The sequence below is a fragment of the Symphodus melops genome (assembly GCF_947650265.1).
Source record: "Symphodus melops genome assembly, chromosome: 8".
Taxonomy (NCBI): Eukaryota; Metazoa; Chordata; class Actinopteri; order Labriformes; family Labridae; genus Symphodus; species Symphodus melops.
Window position 1 is genome coordinate 9,576,567 of NC_136698.1, and position 23,877 is coordinate 9,600,443.

Sequence of the window (23,877 nt, forward strand, 5' to 3'; positions counted from 1 at the left end):
ACTTGCACAGATCCACAAGTGTTGTCAAGATACAAACAAAAAACTTTATCTTTTGTTTGTAGCATGTCAAACTAAATCTAGCAGCACTGATATGCTTGAATATTAAGGCAAAAAAGTGCATCATAGCTTTGGACGCTGATGCCTTGTAGGCCACTTCCGCAGCGTTCTTTTTTACATCATGTACTGCCTCATGAGACATGCCCCCCTCCCACTGACAGGTTTAGCCTCCTGCTTTGAAGTGTGTGAAATGTGTGAACGAGCAAGTCCAGGATATTTCAGAGGCAACCTGCCTGAAATTTTGTTGAAATTGAGTGTGCATGTAAAACAGCTTCAGATTCTATTTGCTGGAGTTGTTTTTTCAGTCAACGTTTGAATATAATGCCCCCTAGAATGTGTGTTATATGCTATATTAACATCAACCTAATTTGTCCCTGTACAGAAAATGTTTGCTACCAGTCCTTATACGGACACAGTGATGTCCCCGGAGCTGGTGGTAGACCCCCTGCCAGTAGAGACTGGAGACGGACTCATATGGGTGGTAGGCCCAGTCCTAGCTGTGGTCTTCATCATTTGCATCGTCATTGCAATTCTCCTGTATAAAAAGTGAGTTGGTGTAAACACAAATTTATTTATTTATTTTTTTGAGAAAAAAGTTGCACCAGTAATTTGACAAAACTGTTTAAAAAAATATCTTTGCTCAACATCAAAAAGTAGAAAAAGAGCTGTGTGTAAAGGTTTGGATATAGCACATTTTTAATTTGAGATCTCATCTATGTTCTGTAATGAACAATGAAAGCTGGTCTGTCCAACCTTGTTACTAACTTCATACTTAAGGCATGCAAGGACTGAACACTTTAGATTTGCTTTAGTGCCGCACTCCAGCCACTGGTCTGCACAAGTAAAATAATTGTGATCCATTTTCTTTCCTGAATAGGGGTAAATTCACTGCAAGTTTTAGAATTTGTTCTTACAACCCAACATACAGCGTATATTTTCTTGCTTTTTGATGTTGAACTATTTCTTTGCTGTGTTACTGGGGGTTTAAGCAGTTGCAAAATAATTGCATGTTTGGGAGCATGTTTTAAGTGGGGTGTATTTTGTATTCATGGCAGCATGCTATTAAAAAAAAAAAAAAAAAAAAAACTTTAATTTTGCATGTTAATCAAATATGACACAGTTTTTGTTGTGAAGAAGATGGTTTTGGGAAGTGAAGGGGTTTGAGAAAGGAGAGAGGAAGAGATTCTTTGAGATGGTGCTCATTTATTTTCCGAAGAATTATACAATCTACTGAAGAAGGGTCGTCCCAGATCCGTATTTCAATAGATATCTATTCCAGACAAAACCATATTGTTTCTGGAAAGAACTCAACTTCGTTATTCCAAAGTTGACCAAGTGACACACAAGTTGTTTCAACCAGCATTAGTGTAAGACTTCAGAAGTTACAGGTTTTGTGGGTAGGAAGTGTTAATATGTGTACATTTGGGCATCAGAGCCTGATGAAAAATGAACCCTGCTGGAGGCAGCTCTAAATCTAAAAGTCTAAATACATCAAATATTCCTCTGTGTCCTGGGGCTTTGTAGTATATGTATTCAGTCAATAATGCTTCCTTGTTTTATTGTAAGTTGTAGATTTTAGTTACCAGTGACGACATGTCCCAACTGAACAGTGATATAAGAGGGCGCCCGACATACCAGGGTAGATCCCTGAAGGATTTTAAGGCAGCCAGGTCTGGTGTAAGCAATACAAGTACAGATCACTACTGTCAGATGATCCCTGACTGTCTGACCTTGCTTTACCTCCGTCTTGGTGGTTAGCAAGAGTAACATCTCTTCTTGGATCTCTCTCTCTTTTGTCTCTCTTTGTATTCTCTTCCCCTTGCTCTCCCATCTCCTGCTCCATCTCTCCCTGGTGAACAGTATTTCCCAGGTCTGCCCTTGGCCCTGACATTCCCTCACGCCCCTCTGTATCTGTACACTCAGATTAGCCCGCACGCACACACACACACACACATCCACACTGATGCACAAACGTATGCTCTTACTTGCATACATTATTGAATCCTCGCTTGTTCTCACACATTGATACATGTGCACACATGCACGCGCATGCACACACCTCCTCTTAAAGCTGATGAGCTTTATCTCGCGTTTTTGCGAGCCCAGCAGTGACCCCTGCGAATTTTAAACTGCTCTCTATTGATTTATCTCTCTTCTTGCCTTCCCCCTCTCCTTCTCTCCTTGTGTGTTGTTTTCACCATCTTTATATATTTATTTGACTCCTATTGCTTTCTCTGGGAACAGCAAACCTGACAGGTAAGGTTTAGCTGTACTTTATTGCAGTTTACTGGCGGAGACAAAGTAGCCTGCCTCAGCAAAACAGATGCCTTTAATTAGTGAGGGTGAAGGAGAATTTTGCGTACTTGATACGCTCTCTCAGCTCCTCATGTCTTGCTTACTAAAAGTTATCCCGTTGTTTGTGTGTGTGTGTCTCAACTCTTGTTCGTCTTTATTTTCAGCCGCAAAAGAAAAGAGTCAGAGCCCCGCCCGAAATGTCTGCTTAACAATGCAGACATCACACCCCACCATCCTACAGACCCTGTGGAGATGAGGCGCATCAACTTCCAAACTCCAGGTACAGAAATGAAACCAAACACATTCAGATACAAAGAAAGTGTCTGTAACAAACACAAACACACACACACATATATATATATATATATATATATATATATATATATATATATATATATACTAAATCACTTGGTGGGTTACTTTGAATGTAACATTTAATGTTGTTTAGACTTCTTCTTCGGCTAGTGTTAAAAAAGCTGACCTGTTAAAAAGCTTATATTCAATTTGATGACATTGGATTCACAAAGATTATCCTATTGTTTCTGCAGTGAACATGTTCGCTACAACATCAGGCTCATCTTTAGATTTGTTGGTGTAAGACTGGTAGAAGACAAACCGAATTTTAAGAAGCTAAACACACCTTCATAATAACTTTCTTACTTTGGCCGACTCAAAGTTATTTGAGAATTTGTATGCTTTCAAAGTAAAAGTTTGGCAGAAACTTCAAAACCTCTCTTTGGATGCAGCTAAACTTGGAAAATAAGTTGTGAAAGTTTGGCCAAAAAAAAAAAATGAAAATGTTAAGCAGCAGCTTCTCTAGTCCAAAAAAAATATTGTTATTGGCAGCCATATTGGCCATTCTGTATATGTTATCACTTTGGACCTGTATTCGTCGATCAAGTTAATCATTTACAGCGAAAACATTTGACCCGTGTTAAAAAAAAGCACATGAAAAACGTGTTTATATGTGCGTGATTTGCATGCGTCGTTGTACATTATATCATTGGCACACACGTGCACGCAGCCTACACAGATAATAGCTGTTTACAAGTGATGCAAGTTAGAGTTAGAAATATGAAATATGTCCACGAAGTTCTCCCACATCATTCTGTTTCACATTCTGTGCCTTCATAACAACATGTTAGCCATATTTATGTGTCTGACATTTCCCTCGTTTTACAAATGTCCGTTTACGAGTAACGAGTTAGAAAGTGTGTTGTTGGACTTGATGGTTTTGATGCTGGAAACAAATCCTGTTTTTAAATTCTCTTCTGATTTACCTGTTTCTTCTTTTATCTTACTTCCTGCCTGGTGTTCATCCGAGCTTAAGCCTGGTGTTAACAACAGAGCACATTCGATCCCCCCACTCATTCTCGAAGGCCTCCTCATCTTCCTCCTGCCTTCTTTTCTGATCAATTATCTATCGGCCTTCCTTTCTGTTTTCTAGCCTGCATTTGAGGCTACAGTTTGTTTGTTTTTTAATTTGGCTTCATCAGTGTTTCTGAGTTTGCTTATTTGTTTTTGTTCTATTTGGTTTGAGCTAAGTTTCCACTGCCTAAGAAGAAGCTGTATTGGTAAAAAAGGAAAGAAAAATGATGTCACAGGGATGTTCAAGTGCTTCATATGCAAGTGTGAAAACCTGTAACCCTGCACTTTGAGTGGACCGAAGGTTCAGACCAATCCTACTTCTGTCTGAATGGCCTCTTCTTAAACATCATGGATTAGTGTGTGATTCCACAAGATGGATTTTTTTCAATTCTCTTGACAAGGACTCGACACAAGACTGAGACCTGCATCTTGAGGAACTCGAACTGTATTTTTACAGACATCTTTTCTCACCTACCCAAACGGCACAAAAGGACTAAATCCTCCAGAGAGAGAAAACACATGAACCCTCTTGCATCGAGTTCCCTTTTTCTTTTCTTTTCTTTTTTTTTTTTTCCCTGCTGCCTTCCTGTCTCTGTGCCTGTTTGTCTCTCAGCCATCCATCTGTCATCCACAGCCAGTCTGTGCTTCATCAAAAGGCTCAAATTTCAAATGGAGCGTTTCTCTTCGCCTTCTTTGGGAGCCCAGTTATGCAGGCTGAGTTTGTATCTTGAAGAAAAAAAAACTGGCTTCTTTACATCAGAGAAAGGAGATGTGAGGATGAAAGGAGCAGCACAAACCCACTTATACACAGAAATGTGGAAGTTCAATTTTCTGTCCTTGGCTCTATCTTGCTTGATATTCAGAGCCATATCAGTGCTTCTGTAATGACAAGGTTATAATGGCCATTCCTGTTATTTGTCTCTGGCTTCCAGCATTTTCCACTGGACTCTCAACTGCCCTCCCTCATTCCTTAAATAATAGAGACTATTGTTACAAATCTCTTGCTCTTTTTTTCTACATAACATTCCCCAATACAGGCTGAGACCTCTCTTTAAAAATGACACGCATTCTTGTTCGACAGCCCTGCCGTTGTTCCGCCGGATTGGACGATGTCGTTATCTCTGCACCCGGGGAATTTAATTTGAATGGACATTTTAGCCCAATTAAGTGGGCCGGTGAGCATTTGTGAACATCCCCATCAGCTAATAGCGACCATTGTTCAAATGAGCATACTCCCAGTGCACTTAGCCAAGGCCTCTCCAACCCAATGGAGCATATGCGGCATCGGCAATGTGTGCTCACTGACCCCTGGTGCTGGGGAACAAAAAAATATGCTTTTGATTAGGCTTCCTATAAGCTAATGCATTTGAGAGTGTGTCCATTTTGTGTGCTGTAAAGCCTGTTGGTAATGTGACAGCCTCACAGTGACTTCCCATAACTCCTTAGGGTGCAGAGTGGCTCGTTTTGTCATTATCTTCATTGGTGCCTGGGGTTTAATTGGCAAATGGGGCCAAAGTAATGAAGCAGCACGACTCAGTGGATATCTACTGTCTATCTCCAACCAAGCTACCCCCACCCCATCCCCCCCCATCGCCCCACTCTTTAACTACTCACTCTTTCTCCGTCTTTTTTACTTCTCTGTTTTTCAATGCATCATGCAGTAACTCCAAGATGTAAAAATGTAACCTTAATCTTACCTCGAAGCCCTATTTTCACGTCGATCTTCGTCATCCTCTTCTGTGCAAAATAATTTGAATTCAAATCATCACTGCTCAGGCAAAAAAAAAAAAAATCTTTACTCCTTCAAATTAAAAGACAGGTGAACTGAGTTTCACTCTGCATTTACGTTAAGCATATCTTTGATATATTCCCATTTATGCCATCTCCATCTGCGTTTCTCTTCCCCCCCCCCCTCCTCCAACACAGTGTCGCGTATGGCATTTCACACCCACATAGTTCTGTCAGGAGAAGTGACTTCCACATTTGAGCATGTAAAAATCAAAGATTTTTGTACACTTGCTACACCCACAGACACCAGCCAATCACCCGCATGCATCAGCACTCGACTTGTTTCCTCCAGATTACAGCAGCGACTGCAACAGCCGTGCCCTCCTCCTCACAACCAGTCCTGTTGGAACACACACACACACACACACACACACACACACACACACACACACAGTGCACACTTAGACATAAACATAATCAGACATGCTTGCACCTCCCTCCTGCTGTCATGAATGGCATTCAGAGACAGAGGATCAGAGCACCCCCTGCTAGGTTTAATTAGTCATTGTCACAAATCAATTAGGGAGAGGTTCGATGTCTTCATTTCTTTGAAATCATTTGCTGCCACCAGTCTGTCATCCTCTTAGATATAAGTGCAAAAATAAACCAAGCAAAACTCAGATTAGCAGCTTTTACTTTGCATAATTGAGCAGTGTTTTTTTTTTACATTGCATACGCCCTAAGAATATAACTAAACTATAAAAGCAACTTTCTGTGACTCCCAACTGAGATTGATGACCTTCAACGCCCTTTTATATCCTCATTGAAGACATTTTTTATTTTTCATTTGGAAAAGAACAGCAAGGTTCTGTGAGGAAATCTTCTACATTCTCTTGATAAAAAAATAAAAAAATAAAAAAGAGGATCGAATTGCCATCTTGGGTCTGTGTTATCCTTACTTCTTCATGACTGAGTGACCCCGTCATCTGATTTCAGCTTTCAGCCCTCGGAAAAAACGCTTTTTTTGCCTTCACTTGATGGGCAGGTTGGCAGCATCCCATCACACTGCATCTTTTAGCCACATGTCCAGCTCACGTTGTCACAGATGGCTTCTTTCTGCACGAACAGCTGAGGAGACCTGAGTCTTTTTGGACATTGCTTTGCTGACTGCAGCCTCAGAGGACTTCTCCTCTGGAAAAGATAAGATGTTCAACCATCAGCGCACTCCGCAGAGCTCTGATTCCCAACAGGTCTGTCTCCACAGATGTCAGAGAAGAATGTGGAGACTTTTCCACACCTTTCACTCCCGATGACTCGGCCCGAGATAAGGACAAAGGGAACTTTTTAGTGGTAGTTTTCTGGAAATACGAGCTGTTTGTTTTTCTTTCTTGGTCTCATTTCTGTCAATGGGCTCTTTGAACTGGGGTTCAAAGATTAAGAGATCACAAACACATTTTCTTATCACTGATCTATGGCCATTGATATGGGGTTTGGAAGAAAGGTTTCCATGGCTAACCAGGCTGCTCCTTAGGCTGACAAACATAAATGTACTAAATGTTCATGTCTATGTGGCAGGCTGTCTTTAATCTGGGAGTCAGGCCTCCCTGAGCAGTGCCTATGATGGTAAACTGTTTGGTAAAAACATTTACTTCTCCCTTCTTTTGATTTACTGGCCTTTAACCATTTAGCACATTTTGTGTTTTTTTTTCCTTGCACATGGCCTTTTGTTTTGCATTCCAGCCTTTGAAACGATTTCCCCTTATGTTTGCTGTTCTTTACAGATTCTGGTCTAAGCAGTCCTCAGAGTGAAGCAGATTTTGACTATGAAAGTTAGTCTCTATGCTTTTAGCACTTGCGTTCCAGCTTTATTCCTTTTTTTTTTTGTTTTCTTCAAGCACCGCTTGCCACCATTTACAAATACATAATTTGCATTTGTTTGTCGTTGGGTTTTTTTTTTTTTTACATTAAGCAGCAAAAAGTGTCAGCACTAATGTGTTTGATGTTAGTTTTTTATTGGTCCACTGGGCTGTCTTTCCTTTCATTCTTTAATTCTTTAATTGGATGTCAGTCACTATATTCACTTGGGCTGTTGGCTGTTCATTAATCCACCGTGCATAACTAACCTGTGCAATCACTTCTGTAGAGATGGTCGAGACGTGTTTCACTTTTACAGGAGTACAATCTCTGTTATCCCTTATCTCAATCTCACCTCCTTGTTGTTGCTCCCCCTTCTTCTTCCTCCTCCTCCTCCTTCACCACCACTGTTCCATTTCCATTTTGAAGTAACAGGGTTACTTTTCTGTGCTCCGAGATAACGAGCAGAATTAATTAAAGCGGTGGCAAACAATGGCTCCATATTTGATCACCCCCTTCCACTGCTCACTGCGGAAAAAAAAAAAAAAAAGGATCATCAGTGAGAAAAAGCACACTTTCTGGATTCTCCTCTCCCCCTTTATTCTCCTTTCATATTCTTTGCTTACCCACATGCAGACTTCTTCCTTTTTATATGGAAATGTGCAACATCATAAACAGGCTTTCGGAGAGAGACTGCTTTGACTTATCAAAAAGAATCATTATATTTCTCAGGCGAATCGACTGCAGATCGTGAGATTGGAAATGTGTAATTAGACGCTGGTTTGTTTTTCTGTGTTCATTGATCATGCTGTTGATTGCGCTGACAAAAGAATTGGAAGTCGGTGTGTGGATGGGGAGAAAGCTGTGAGTTGTAATGAAAAGTGGGATGTGAGCCTTGAAATGATGAAGGGAGTAACAACAATTTGCCCTTGACTGACTCGCTCAAGTACGGGTCACGGGATAGCCTTGTTTTGAAACGAAATCTTTCTTGGATAAATGTGGCGATGTGCCGTGCAGAGCATAAATGACAAAATGAATGAGAGGAGGAATCGGGCGTCAACGACTCATTCGTCTCGGGGACAAAACAAACTGGTGCTGCTGGAAAAGTACGCTGACAGGGAGAAATAGATGCACAGACTGAGTGTGGCTGAGATGCTCATTTTTGTTAACATGACAACCTTTTAGTGATTAGTATTTTATGAAGGGCAAAGTAAGATATAGCCAAATGGTACTAAAGTATTCCATTTTTTTATTGGAAGTTTCCTCACCATTCGAAAACCGTGCAACCAAAGATCGAGGGAATAAACAAACAGGGTCATATATTCCGTCAGCCAATCCTGCTGGCAGTGCATCATGCTTCATTTGGATTTTTATATGTAAACACTTTGGCCTGATATATCTCTGGGAAATGAAGCAGGCACTTATATATGCAGACAGTAATGTGGGCAGTAAACACAAACTGAAAGGAATTGATAGAGTTTGAGTACTTCAATAATTCACGCACACTCACAAATACACACAGCCATAAACTTCACGAGCACATGCGCACCACAAATATTCTTTGATCTCCACTCTTGTTCTCTTAAGGGGACGTGGGGGCGCCTCATTTTGCATTCACGTTTACTTATTTATCTCGCTCGTTGCTTGCGATACCTTCTCACTCTGAATTGGAGGCAAGTAAATTGAAACTTCATTTGCAATACTTGCATTTTCTCACAAAGCTCGTCACAAAGCGCTCTGTAACACCTGAAGTGATGAATGGCATTCTCCACCTCAAGTGGTGCCATCCCAATCTCCATGGTTTCGTCTGCTCAATGACAATCTCCAGTATGAATAAATAAGCAAACAGTTTTATCAAAATACGTTGATATCACTCGTTTTTTTCACCTTGTAGGATATGTGTGAGTTAATATAAAGCAGAGACTTTAACATGACATCTATTGACTTAGTAAAAAACATTTAAATATCTCATGTCCACTGATAAAACAGTTTTTCTTTTCCTACAGCATCCAGTGTTTTCTCTATTTGTCTCACGTGTTCTTTATAATCTTTGTTAATCTTAATGTAATTGACACGGCTGAATTCTTCTCTCGGTGTAAAATAAATTAGCATAACTAATGAAGACTGTCAGCACAAAGAGTTGAACTTCCTCTCGACACAAAAGCAAGCCAAAACATCAGTGACCCCCTTGACATTGGCGAGTATTAGGCATTGTGAGAAAAGGAAGAATTAAGGATGGTTAATGGGATTATGCCAATTTTCCATGGCAAATTAAGCCTGGGTAACTTGTTTTGTGAAGAGATTTGTAGTTTTGGTCGACTTTTTGACCCCGTCACTCGGCAGGAAAAGCGACCTCGTGCCTCAAACAAGAAAGCATTGGGGGTTTTCCAGTCCACATGCAGTGACAGAGCCACAATCTATGCCTGCTTCATATTGCATTACATGGCCAAAGCATTATGCTTCTAAATGGATTAGTGACTGGAGTGAACAGCAGGGCTGATAATATTGTGGCAGTAGCTACACAATATTCAGAGGAGATTGTAGAGGGCCAAAAAAACTGCCACCCAAGTGAGATGCTGGTTCTTTTTGGGAATGTGTGAGGATTACAGGCAGAAGGATGTCTTTCCAGCTTGTTGTGTGATTTCTTAGATTAAGAAGCAGAGGTTTGCTGGATTGAGGAAAAAAACCAGCAAATGAAGTCTTACAAGAGCAGCTTGCTTGCTTTGCACCGACTTGCTGGAATGGAGCAGCTCACTGTGTCACTCAGCATCACTCACACTCCTTAACCTCCTTACACCACATCCCACCTCCCGTCCCATGAGCCCCCAGGTCAGGGCTCCGTTCAAGAACAAGCAGTCAAAGGTGTCACAACAAAGCACAGCAAAGATTTCGATAACAGAACTCCTGGTTGGATGTTTTGTTTCAATGCTGGGCTCCCATAATTCCTTCAGCTGGTGCTGTAAATACAAGTTTACACATTAAGAAATATGAACATGTAGAATTCATGTCCTGGTAATTGAGTACATCAAAGTTGACTCGAATTTGATTGGATGTGCTTCAATTAAAACCAACTTAAAAGACACATTCCCATTGCAATGTTATGTTCTTTTCAACTGAGGATCCACTTTGTATTCTTCTCATTCAGCCATGCTGAAATCAAACATTGCTTTTGATGTACTAGAGATTTTTTTTTGCTAATCTAAGCATTTTTTATTTAACCTTTATTTATCCTGGAAAAGTCCTATTGAGGTTAAAAACTTATTTTTTTAAAGGGAGTGCTGCAGAAATTGCACTCACAACAGAGAGACAGCAATTAAAATGAAAAAAACAAAACAGTTACATGGGGAGGAGGTCGTCTCATGTGTTCTCAGCCTGGATTTAAAAAAAACAAAACAACATTGATTTTCGTATAAAGGACTTCTCTGTTTCATGTTTGTGATTTCACCATCAAACATTAGATTTGAACTAATTTCCCAAACTATTTGAATGTGATGCCTCTGAATGTTTTGACATTCGTCTTTGTTTTTCTCTCCTTCTGCACGCATCAATAATTAGTCTAGTTGACAATGATTCATGGCCATTATGGGAACAATATACCATACAATTTGGTCTGTGGGTGTTTGCTGCCAACTTGTTTGACAAAAGAAAAGGAAAGGAAATAGTCCATGCTTGAGCGCTGGCCTGACCAATCCGATTCCTGTAACATCCTCAGTCCGTACATTTGTACAGTGTGTGTCATTCACCATGTTCTGCACAAGCTTCCTCACCACTAAAACCAACCCCCCCCCCCCCCCCCCCGCCCCATTGTTTGTATGCAACAAATTCTCCCCAAGAATGTGTGCCTTAACCTTTACCTTGTGTCCTGTCTGCTGTACTAATGAACTGTCTTTTTCTTTGTTCCCATGTGGAACTTCTCTTCTCATTTTTGGCGCACAGGTATGATGAATCATCCTCCCATCCCTATCTCAGAGCTGGCAGAACACACAGAACTTCTCAAGGCCAACGACAACCTGAAGCTCTCGCAAGAATATGAGGTGAGTGGACCAAATATACAAAGATCAAAGTATTTCACTATGCATTCCTTTCTGCCTGGTTGTGTTTACATTGGAAGGGAAAACAGAGAAATGACTGTATTGCATGAAGTCCCACAACAGGAAACAGAGTTTTAGTGGAGTATTTTAGCTGCAAATGAGACAATTTGTGCGATCCGTAATGTGTGCTTTCTCACAAAATTCTATGTTCATACAAGACAACTGTATTTCATCTCTTTAAAAAACGAAGGACTTTCAGCTAAAGATCAGAACCAGAACCTACAGATGGACGCTTTAGCTGTCTTTAAAATTAACTTTAGAAAATCTGATGAACATAATGGTTCAAGTTTGATGCTAAATATGTCGACGAATTCGTCACCCGCTCCCTTAAATGAAGAGTTTTTCCAAAATGGAGATAAACTTTTTGATATCCAGAGCACTTTTAATGTCTTTTTAGGGAAAAGCAAACTCACAGTCCGACTCACACACAATACGTTTGTGTGTGTGTGTGTGTCTGTGTGTCTGTGTGTATGAGAGAGAGTGAGTGCGTGTGTGTGTGTGTGTGTAGAGTAGAAGCTGAGCTGTCTGAGCTCTGAGACCGTGGCGGTTATAAATGACACTAGAGTTGATTAGAAATCAGGAGTGCTGAATCAGCTCTCGTTTGCATACAAGCAATATCCCCTCCTCGCCATCCCTAAATCACCGCGCCTGTCGCCTCTCTGCACGCCAGCCTAACGCTGGAAGCAGGTACGCCAGCATAGATTGCTGTCATCATGCCTGCCGGGGAATGTTGGTGGATAATGACTTCTCATAGCCATCCAGTATTTCTTTGGTATTTATTATTCATAAATCCACATCCGGGCTGTGTACCAAACGAACAAGCTCGTTCCATTCAGGGGAAAGAGACACGTTGCCAAAGTTGACGCCGTGCTGCAACTACAACTTCTAATTACTTGGCTTTGAGGGAGAGCATTAAACCGCCCGCTCATCTCTTCCACAGCGCCGTCTTTTTCCGCTCTCTGTCTCTGTCTGTGCCCCTGCCCCCTTCACACAGCCACCCCCAGGAAAAATAAATGACCAAATTAAATAGAGAAGTGTAATTTTAATTTTGTTATTTTCTTGATGAATGGCTGCTCGTCCAGGCGCCCTGGCTTGCCAAGCGCAGCTCCACGGGGTTTTGACTGATTGGTTTTTAGCCAGTCGGGATGTGAGGGAGAAAAGGGGGGGGGGGGAGAAAAAAATAGAGAGAAGCGGTAAAGAGTGGCGAGGGATGAGGTAAAGGGAGGTTCGGTTAATGATGAGGATTCAGCGAGGGGAGAGAGAACGAGCCATCACTGCTGGAGAGCGGAGATGAAGAGGAGATAATCTGACGTGGAAACGGCAATGAAAAAGCAGCCGCAGGATCAGCAGACAATGCTGAAGCATTGGTTTGTTATCTATCTACTGTCAGGCAGTTATTCCACATGTTGTGCAAAGACAAAAGATGTCATTCTTCTTCAAACATCTCATCATGGATCAAAAAAAAAGGGAAAAGGAGAAATCCTCGTATGAGTAATGATATTTAATCAGCTTCTAAATCATTTCTAGACGCAGTTGTTCCTCCAAATTAAGCACTGGACATTTGCAGTGCACACTTCCAAGATGTAATTTATGAAACAATTTGGACTCCAAAGATGTGCTATTTAATTCTCAAATTGGTAGATTTTTCAGGGAAGTGACCCCAGTTTTTACCCACACACACACACACACACACACAGACAGACAGACAGTGAGCCTCAAGGTAATCTGGAAAGAAAGAGAATAATAGCAGGAGGGCGACCGCTGGAGAGGAGGCATAAACATCAGAGAAGAGACGGGAGATCGACGAAGAGATAGAGAGGCAGGGAGAAATATGTGCAAAAGCAGTGAAAGACTTTGAAGGAGGAGAGAGATGCCGATAAGGACAAAAAAAAAAATAAGATGGATAGAAATGAGTACAAACAAAGAAAGGAAAGCGATGAAAAAAACATAGGGAAGCTCTGTAATTGGTTTCATTATTGCGTGGAAACCATTAAAATCAGCTAACCAGTTGGACTTCAGTCAGCGCGAGTCTCTCACACCCTCAATGCAGGGTGAGAAACTACTACCCCCAAGTGTAAATATCTACAGAGCCTCCATCCACGCTCCAGCTGAGTACCAAACACTGATAAGCAAGCAAAGAACGGTAATGGAATATTTGATTAACAAGGGATTGGAATATGTAGCTGTAATTGTTGTATTTAAAAGAGGCGGATGGATTTGCCGCTTCTCCCTCTGTACCATTCCCCTCTAGGGGGGAGCCGTCGCCTTCGTCAATATTGTTATTTGTCATTATGCACACACGACATTAGGGATCTTGATAAAGTGCTCTGTGCAGCTGCAGTGAGCTGATTTTCATGATAGCATGTTGTTATTTCTTTGGGGAAATAACCCGCTCAGTCTCTCTCTCTCTCTCTCTCCTCTTTTGATGATAACATTCAGGTGATATTGTTTTTGCTCTCCTCATTTCTTCTTTGTTTGTGTGTGTATGTTCGCCATGTCTCTCCTGCTGCAGTCCATCGATCCCGGCCAGCAGTTCACCTGGGAACACTCCAACCTGGAGGTGAACAAGCCCAAAAATCGTTACGCCAACGTCATCGCCTACGACCACTCTCGCGTCATCCTGGCTCCCATCGAGGGTAAGGCTCTCCCAGTCCTCACACTTGTGCACCTTCACCACTACAGAGATGAGCTCAGCTCTTTGCACATCATTTGGGAAATCCACATAATTACACAGTCAATTCAAGTAATTAGGAATTTGTAGTGAATAGACAGACACAAGACCAGATGGGATGAGACAGTAAAGATTAAACTACAACAGTGCAGAACACAATTAATTACTATAATTAACATATATGTCATATATATATATATATATATATATATATATATATATATATATATATATATATATATATATATATATATATATATACACATACATACATACATACATACAAGCAAAAGAGAAGAAATAAAAGCAAAATTGAGTACAATTATTTCTACTCTTCGCCGTTCAGCTTCATTTCAGCAGCAGCCAATGAAGTTCTAAAATAAAACTACATTTTGTTGGAGGCTAAAAAAAGGATTTATTTTAGCAAAACTTGAACAGTTCGTAGAATTTTATTATTTCTTTTTGTGGGTTACATGGGGACTTGTTTCAGTTATCTTCAGAGCCAGTACAAAGAGTGACCCAGAATCTTAACAAGTGTTTTCACCATCCAAATTGTCTCATGAGATCTGCCCTGTTCTCATGACTTCCCCTCTAACTGCCCACAGACTACACACTACTGATAAAAACTCTTCCCCTGACTCCTAAATCTCTCGGGACATTGTCAGAGGTAGTCACCCTTCACCGCTGACATTGTTCTGGCATTGCATCACCAAAAAGAGCTCCAGACTCCTCGCAGTAGTGCCAAACACGCTTCTCCACAGTACTCCTCTCCCTTTGTGTGAGCTAAATGCTGCAGCTAGATTTCCACATTTCAGAATAGCCGGGCCAATTTGAGGGTGCGTCAACATGCATAACAAAATTATCCCTTGGAAAAAAATGCCTCGTCCATAAATGCATAAATTAATCAAGTCTAAAATTTCTATTTTACACTGCAGTGGTTTTGCCATTAGATGCAGCAGTAGAACAATTCATGCACGCCGCCATTCTCTGTTCACTTAGCTATGACTAAAGCCAAGGCACCCCTTTCAGATTGGCCGACGTGGTATCCTTTTTAATGCCGTTTGCCTTTCTTTACTCTCTCTCTCTCTCTCTCTGTTTTTTCTTTCTTTATATCCCTTCTTTCCATTCAGAAAAATTCAATTCTCCACTTTGCACTTTGGTCCCTCTCATTCTCTCTCTGTCTTCTCCGTCTCATTCTTCCTCTCCACCCTGCTTGTTGTCCTCACTGCGTCTCCGCTTAAATTAGCCCAGTCAAGTGTTTCATTGTTTGTCGCTTGAGTGCGGAGACGTCAGTCAAAGAGATGTGACTCGACAACACAGATGCCACCGCACTGGAGTCTCTTTTCAGCAAACAGAATTTTTAAATGCGGTCAAATGAGTCACTTGCACGGTGTTAAAAACACTCATTTTTTGCCCTTTTTTGGGGGGGGGAGGGGGGCTTAAGATTCAAGAGGTTGTTGTTAGCCTGGAAAGATCTTAGTTGCATCACCACAGCACTGATTCCCTGAGATCAGAGCATGCTTTTTCCTCCACATGATGACACTACAGGGTTGTTTGATACACAACTTTGTGCACTTGGTATCACAAGAAATCCTGATGTAGCCTTGGAGTGAGCTAAATATCTCCACTTTGAAGTCTGGAGACACATTAAAGTCTGCCCCGGAATACTTACAGAGTTACATCTAGTGAGTGAAAGCAGGGATTTTTGACAGAGCTTTAAAGTGCTACTGTATGTTCAACTTCTTTACATCAAAATGATGCCTGTATGCATTTGTCTGGCCAGCAATGTTGTGGGGATTTCCGGCAGCCAGATTTAGTGGAGACCGGTGTGCAGCAGAGCATGGTGGAAGTCTGGAGAGGGATGTTAGCTGGATCTACCCTCCATGCTGTACAGGCTGAGTGGCTGATTTATCCCATCCATGTGGTGGTAAATCAGATGTGGGCTGCTACAACATATCCCCGGAAACTTCATGCGGAACCACAAACGAAGAAACGGCAAATGTAGGAAAAGCTGAACAGGAAGGTGTGACAGTGAGCAAGTTGCTGCTTTTAAAAACCACTGAGTTGTAACCAAAAACGGAGGTTTCTTTCTGCTCTACAGTAGCTGAGGTGGAGAAGGGCTGTGTGACTTTGTACACTTTGTATTTAGTCTCAGAGTATTGCCTTTAAAAGTAAGCACTTGATCTGTTTCTCAAGAATAATAACTAGAACATTTTATGTTGCAAAAGCTGACCTCGAGAGACTGCCACTTGTCTCTGGACGGTTCCAAAATGTTCTCTTGTCTCAGCCAATTTCCACTTGTTTTAACAATAAGAGGTGTGAAATACTCATTATGTAAGGAGGCTTATTGACTTGATTTCAAGTCTCGAGTAGTTCACGCATTCTTTCTTTGGGACACGGGATCAATGTGTGAGAGAAGTGCAGATTTTAGAGGCAGGTGGCACAAAATTAAAGGGGGACTTAAGTAACATGGTGAATTCAGAGGGGAGAAAGCAACGTCTACAAGGTCTCCTCTTCAAAAAAAAAAAAAAACATCTTCTTTGTTTTTTTTTTAGGTATCACAGGTAGCGACTACATCAACGCCAACTACATCGACGGCTACAGGAAGCAGAACGCCTACATCGCCACCCAGGGTCCTTTACCGGAGACCTTCGGGGACTTCTGGAGGATGGTGTGGGAACAGAGAGCTGCCACTGTGGTTATGATGACCAGGCTGGAGGAGAAATCACGAGTACGTCCGCTTTACCAATGTTTGGACTGTTGCTTGACATTGGTCAACTCAAAATCAAAGAGCAAACGCACATAAGAACGGGCTAATAGATTCCCCTTTTAACACAACCTCAACTCCATCGGCAGGTTATTTAATGTCTTGAGGTGGATTGCTTTCAAGCAAAGTGTAGAAACTTGAATGAGATGGTGAAAACAGCAGGGGAGGATGAAAGCATGAAGACTGTTCCTGTGCACATCAGAAAAGTTAGGCTGCACATCTACTGGGAGTATCTCTACAGACTCTGTTTCCTCACCTTATTTGAAGTGGATGTGACAATCTGTTGCAGGTTCCCTACAGCTCGTAGTGTACAGTGCTCAAAGCTAAAATTAAGTTTGTATAGCAACAGTGTGCCACTGATTTTATTCGGTACCTGTGACTTGTCCTCCCACAACCATCTGTTGATTGTGGAAGTCGGAGGAAGCGGTGCACAAAGAGCACAGTAGCTTGGTAACAGACGGGGAGGAAGGAGATGTCAGGGTGTGATCACACTTGTCAACTTTTGTTTTTGTTTTGTTTTTTTGTAACTATTTTTTAACATTTACTTCCATGGGAAGTTGTCACAGCATTTGCAAGGAATCTGCTGTTCTTAAAATCTCAGCTTTGCGTCCTTGAGATGAAAAAAACAACTTTTTCGTGCTTTCAAACTTTTCAGCGGTTGTGCCTATGGGGATCAAAACGAGCTCTAGCAAAGATCTGAAAGGTTCTATGGTAAGAAGGAAACAGCAGCTAATTAAATACTGAGGCTACCAGATTAGAAGTGGAATATGTGTTGGAAAATGTGAAATGTGTTTCATTATGGTAAATCAGTTAACTGGCTCTATTCAAAAGGTCTTTTAAGTGTTTAACAAAATGACAGCTTCTCTTAATTATGAGCTGAATATTCAATTGAGTTCAACAAAAAAAAAAAGAAAAAGAAAAAGCAAGTCAGTATTCTCTCCTATCAAGGAGTGGACTGTCTAGATGTCAAAAAGCCAAGCGTGATGTTTCATCTTGTCAACTCCAACCTGTGTCAACATCAGGCTCACTCACCCCAGGTGTCTCCGCTCATTTCTCCTCCCTCTATCCAGTTTCAGCTGTTTACCTTTCCTCCATACTGACATGCGCGTTCCGCCCCTGTCAAACGTGATCAAGATTAGCGGGGCAGGCGAACTTGAGTGTCAGCTTTGAGCAGGAAATGGGAGAGAAAGCTGGAGAGCGCCGCGTCTCTCTCGCTCGCTGTCACATCTCATCTGATGTCCAGCGGCGCGTCACAGCCCATATTGAGTGAATCTTTATTAAGTGGGCTGACAGAGGAGAGCTGTGGGGGAAGCAGGTGTTGTGTTTTTTAGAGATCAGGTGGAACCACTGGACGGAAAACAGCTCAAAGAAACTCTTAGTCAAAATAACACGTCCATCTTTTTCTAAGAAAGTGGTGCTTTACTCATTCTTTAGATGGAAAGAAGTTTTACATTTCTGGCTTTCAGATGATGTTTTTAGAATTGATTGTGTCGTGATTGTCATCCTTACAGGTCAAATACAGTCATGCAGTGCACTCTGATGTTTCGTATGATTGGTAGCCCTTTTTAATAAGAGTAAGGCAAGAGTAAGGTAAAGGGTTAGTGAGGCAGCGGATGAAGTTTCTGTGACAACCTGGTTTCATCTGTTTATTGCCCGTAGTGTCCTGTCTTAGATTTATAAACATGGGAGGATACCCTGGTGTTTTAACTTTGTTTCTGAGCGGTTTGTGTTCTCCTTTTCTTTCATGAACACGATTGTTAGTGGAGGCGTCTATAAATCAAATGTTGTCTGTTCCTCTCTCTCACTTCCAGATCAAGTGTGACCAGTACTGGCCGAGTCGTGGCACAGAAACCTACGGGATGACCCAAGTGACCCTGTTGGACACCATAGAACTGGCCACGTTCTGTGTGCGGACTTTCTCCTTGCATAAGGTACGAGGATTAATCTTCCGACACCGATACGAACAAACGCACAGACGTTAATAGTGCCTCTGCTTTGCATATGAAATACAGCCATCATGTTTTGTTTGAAGTGGGATAACACTGACCGGCCTCGTAAATATACAGGCAGAAAGTTTGAAGGTTATGCCACAAAAAATGACAACAAAGAACATGTTCTTTTTTTTTTTTCATTCCTTGGGAAGGTAAATGCACACACGTTGAGCACATTGTCGCCTGAGTCTGCCTCTTTTACCTCCTTCACATCTCTCTCATCAATAGATCATTTGTTTATGCACATCTGCCAAATTGTAGCACTTAGGTAAAGTGAGCAGAAGAGAAACTCAATATACATAATTGGCAGACTGCTCTCTTGCTCTTGAGCGCACACACACACACACACACACACACACACACACACACACACACACACACACAACCGTACACACACACTGGCACTCTTATTCTTACCACGAAGGATTTGCACGTTAGCGCCCCTGCACACAAGCGAAGAAGACAGAGCAGAAAAACACACATCAAACGCAAATACTGAATGTGTTTTTACATCGATGAATCTGAGTCACACAGATGCACGCCTGCAGACGTGAGGAACGCACACTAACGTGCATTCAGTCAGAGACAGTCACACATATATGGAAGATTAGAACATGAAACACCTTCACCTTTTCTTCCAAACGAGATAGCACCAAGCTCGTGTCACATGGGACTTTAGAGCAGGAGTGGTAACAGAAGAGGAATGAGTGCAAGGGAAAACCACGGATGGAAAAGATAGAAATCAGCAGCAACAGTGGTTTGAAGCTTGCCGGTCCAAATTCAGGTTCATTTACATTCTGCAGCGCTCAGGCTCAAACCTTCCCAAATGATTCTTTTTTTCTATCTCTCCCTTCTCTCCTCCATTTAACTGCAGCCGAAGCTTTGATTTCTCACTGAGCTGTTTTCACTTTTTATCTCTAAGAAATAATATTTTCTTGGATTTCTGTGAAGCAGCAGGGGCTAGCAAGTAGAGACACAACACACACACACACACACACACACACACACACACACACACACACACACACACTGTGCAACTACAAAGTAGACACCTTGGTACCTATCCATATGCATGATGTATGTCTTGCAGCGATGGCACATTGTGTGTACTGATAATCCTAACATAACAAGTAAGACATTGCCAGAAATCCAGCAGCTAATCGCCAATCACATCCATGCAGCCATCTTCAATCTCTACACAAGATTGTCCAACAAAAAAAAGAGGAATGTAAGATTTAGGTCAGTTTGCTTTTAATTACCACACTCATTTATTCATTTATTCAACACGGGGAAAAAAATAAAATCCTTCTGTCAGGGAAGCAGAAGCACTGCATTGATATGCAAACAGTAGGTTCTTCTGAGCAGAGAGGAGGACGGAAAGATGCAAGGGATATATTTCTCTCTCTCTCTCACTTCATATCCTTCGCAAAAGTCTTCCTCTGGATCCCAGCTTGTATCGCTGATGCGTCAAGAGTCGAGTGTGAGGCGCGGGCTGACAGACGGCGGTGTAATGTGGGTGTTTGCCGCGTGTATCTGTGGATGATCTGAGCACCAGTGACGTGCGAGAATGAGGAGATCATACCTGTACTGTTCAGTGGAGAAGTGCTCATGCTTCGTGGATCATAATGAGAGCAGCTCCATTATGTGCGAAACTGTTTCCCAAAGGAAAACATTACATTCTCTCAGGCAATGCTGTGTGAAAAAAAAAAATCTATTTTTAGTTGAAATCATTTGTCCCCTTTTAAGATAGCTATACAAAGCTGCTGGCTTTTTTTTTTATCTTCAGAGAGCCCAGCAGTAGAGGGAAACTCCTATTCAAATGAAATTATTATCAGTGTTGCTAGAAAAGAACGTTTTGTGTTGAATTCGTGCTTATAGGCACGTGAATAGGTTGTACAAAGCAGAGTGGTGGAGATAATTATAGATGAAAACACCAGCCTGTCTTCACCTGACAATTTGTGTTACACAATGAAACCGTCCTTGTTTTTGGTCTGTACTCTTTCAGCCTCAAATGTCCGCATGATGTAAAATGTGTTGAGCGTATTTTGTAAGAAAAGAAAAACTGTAGAATTGAGGAGTTGATGGCAACTTGTTGTGTCTTTCATACTGATTTAAACATTTAGATAACAGCTTAAGTTGTGCACCATCACTACACCAAAAGCATGCACTTTCCATTTTCGATTTGTTTTGTCATATGAAGCAAATCAATCCCAGTAACAGCAACTCCATTCCCTGAGTAAAGCGGCCTCTTTGTTCTTTCAGAACGGCTCGAGTGAAAAGCGGGAGGTCCGTCAGTTCCAGTTCACAGCATGGCCTGATCATGGTGTACCAGAGTACCCCACCCCCTTCCTGGCCTTCCTCCGTAGGGTGAAGACCTGCAACCCGCCTGACGCCGGACCCATTATTGCCCACTGCAGGTCAGTAGCAGTATTTTGGTTTGCAGAGTTGGCTGAAGTAGTCTGCTTTTCTCTGAGATACTAACATTTTTATGTAGCAGGAATGTCGGTGCGGTCAGCTCGACGTAAGCTTAAATCTAAACATGGAGAAGCTATCTTTGTTTTATTTTGGTCCCTGCTCCCAGTATGTGTTCCTGTATGTGTGTATGCCCACGAGCAAAAGAGCTTGTGTTTCTGCCATTATACATTACAAACTGCTTCTTATACCAACTCGTGCTCCCTTTCTTACCAGACCTCCATCTTTTTTTTCCCTCTCCCATCAGTCACATCGTCTTTCTCTTAAGGCACCCCTTTTTTTTCTGAGCTTTTATTCTCTCCACCTCTGCCTCTCTTCTCCCTCCCTGCTGAAAAGCCTCACAGTAATCCCTTACCATCTTTCTTTCTTGCTTCTCCCTTTTTGCTCTTTAGCCCTTCCTCCCTTTACAAGCAGTGTTTCTCAAACGACTTATTCAAATTGAAACCTTCCCTTTTTGTCAAGATAAGAAGACCAAAGTGAGTCCAAAGCCCTGCACAATAAACTGAGATTTGACAGCTTGCTTCAACCAATCTCCATCATTGTCCTCTCGTTGTTCTATCTGTCAATTTTGGTCATTTCTGTTTCCCTTCTGAAGCGATCTCTATATCAGTTCCTCTCCTACTTAATTATTTAGAGTGCAATGCCACTGCAAATTTGCTTATTGGACATATATAATCACCTCATGTTAAGTGTTTCAGGGGTGGAACGATAAATCATTACAATTCAAAGCAACAGCAGCCTAAGAGGATAACCGCAATAGAGAAAAACCTCACTCAGTTTTTCTCTCTTTTCTCCATCCCCTGCCCTCCTCCTGTAGCGCGGGTGTGGGTCGGACAGGTTGCTTCATCGTCATCGATGCCATGTTGGAGCGGATCAAGCACGAGAAGACGGTGGACATTTATGGCCATGTGACACTGATGCGCTCACAGCGGAACTACATGGTGCAGACGGAGGACCAGTACAGCTTCATTCACGATGCACTGCTGGAGGCGGTTGCCTGCGGCAACACTGAAGTAGCTGCCCGGAGCCTCTATTCCTACATCCAGAAGCTGGCACAGGTGGAGAGTGGCGAGCATGTCACTGGCATGGAGCTAGAGTTCAAGGTAAACAAACAGACGATTTGCTTTTTGGACCGATGGCCACCTTTTCAGTACATTACTATGAACTGAAATAACTAGGTTTTTCACTCACAGCAGTCAGAACTATGACTGTGAGAGACAACGCTGTTCAGATAAACGACGTTTATCATTCTGACGAGTTTAAAACTGCAAATGAAGCTTATAAACTCACCTTGCAGATTCAGCTGTCCCAAAGCCACGGCAGATGTCGACATTTTAGATCAGTGTTTGTGGACTTATTCATTACTAAATGCTGCCGAAATAAATGCGAAGTTTTGTGAGTTCTGTCACCTGGTTTTAAGCAGCGGTAAGCCTTTTAAGAGAGGCTCACTGCCAACTCTATTATCCAGGAAGTTATTTAGAGTGCAAATCCAGTTTCTTTGGACTTGAATGTTTTTGCACTTCATCATAACTTGCAGGTTGAATTGATTCTTAATCATATGTTTCTTTTCATGTTGATACTTCAACAAAGCATATAGTGGTTCTCTACTAACCACTGTGTTTCTGGCACTATATAGTGAAACTAGATACGGATTGTGTGACGAAAAAACTGAATGTATGATTAAAGGGAACAAAGATAGGAACTTTTCAGTTGAGATAAGATGACATTTATGGAAATTCAACGTCTCCAACAGGGTGGGTTAGGAGTACAACGAGGCATGTTAGATATCTGATTCAGCTTTTCTCATACTGATATAATCAATCCATCAATAAATCAATCCATCTTTGTTTGTATAGAGCCAATTCATAACTAATGTTATCTCAAGAAGCTTTAAAGAAAGAGCAGTACTGGACTTTACTCTTTCTTTTATCATATTGCAAAGACTCAACATTAATCCACCATGAGCACAGCACTACAAAACACTTAGCCAAGATACAGTGAAAAGGAAAAACTGAGACTGTGTTCAACATTGTACGCTTACTGAGGTAAGATTTCAAGATGAATACACATTTCTTAAAGATTCAATACCAATAAGTGTTAGGTAGGTAGAATATGGATTCCAGCAGCCAATATTAGAGGCCAATATTTGTCAGTGTTTACTGTAGCTGCTGTCCAAGGGGGAGAATCTAAAAGCAAACCTTCTTTATTGTCTTCAGCTTCACTTCACAGCTTATGTGTTCAGATATAAGTTATTTAAACCATTATTGAATGTGCCGCAAAGCTGAAAAGATGGAAATATTGAACCCTTTTACCATTTGGCAACAATGTTCATTCTTGAGGATTTGGAATTATATGCTTAAGAAAAGGAATTGGGTTTAATCTAGCAAGCATAAGACAAATTATTTCAGCAGAAAGCAGCATGGACTTGAGTCAAGGTTGGAAAGAATAAAGGGTAAATTCTTTCTTGGAGAAATTCATTACAAAGCAGTAGGTGAGGATAGGCAACAAAGCACAGTGTTTACATAGCTCTCCATTAGAGGTATTAACAATCATCAACTTACAAACTTCTCTCAGCTCTGCAGC

The 23,877-nt window shown here is 41.5% G+C and overlaps 2 protein-coding genes across 10 annotated transcripts in view; both read left to right on the forward strand.

Annotated features, from left to right (window-relative positions):
* ptprsa (protein tyrosine phosphatase receptor type Sa) overlaps window positions 1-23,877 on the forward strand; it is a 214,364-nt gene that overhangs the window by 173,996 nt on the left and 16,491 nt on the right. For all 8 annotated transcript variants that reach the window (XM_079349634.1, XM_079349635.1, XM_079349633.1 and 5 more), the window contains 8 exons: window positions 440-603; window positions 2,517-2,632; window positions 11,239-11,336; window positions 13,906-14,029; window positions 16,620-16,795; window positions 18,643-18,762; window positions 21,085-21,239; window positions 22,112-22,397. In XM_079349634.1, the coding sequence (XP_079205760.1) occupies window positions 440-603; window positions 2,517-2,632; window positions 11,239-11,336; window positions 13,906-14,029; window positions 16,620-16,795; window positions 18,643-18,762; window positions 21,085-21,239; window positions 22,112-22,397 (1,239 nt within the window). The remainder of the gene's footprint in view (window positions 1-439; window positions 604-2,516; window positions 2,633-11,238; window positions 11,337-13,905; window positions 14,030-16,619; window positions 16,796-18,642; window positions 18,763-21,084; window positions 21,240-22,111; window positions 22,398-23,877) is intronic.
* LOC306827678 (GRAM domain-containing protein 2B) overlaps window positions 1-23,877 on the forward strand; it is a 172,308-nt gene that overhangs the window by 78,448 nt on the left and 69,983 nt on the right. The window lies entirely within an intron of this gene.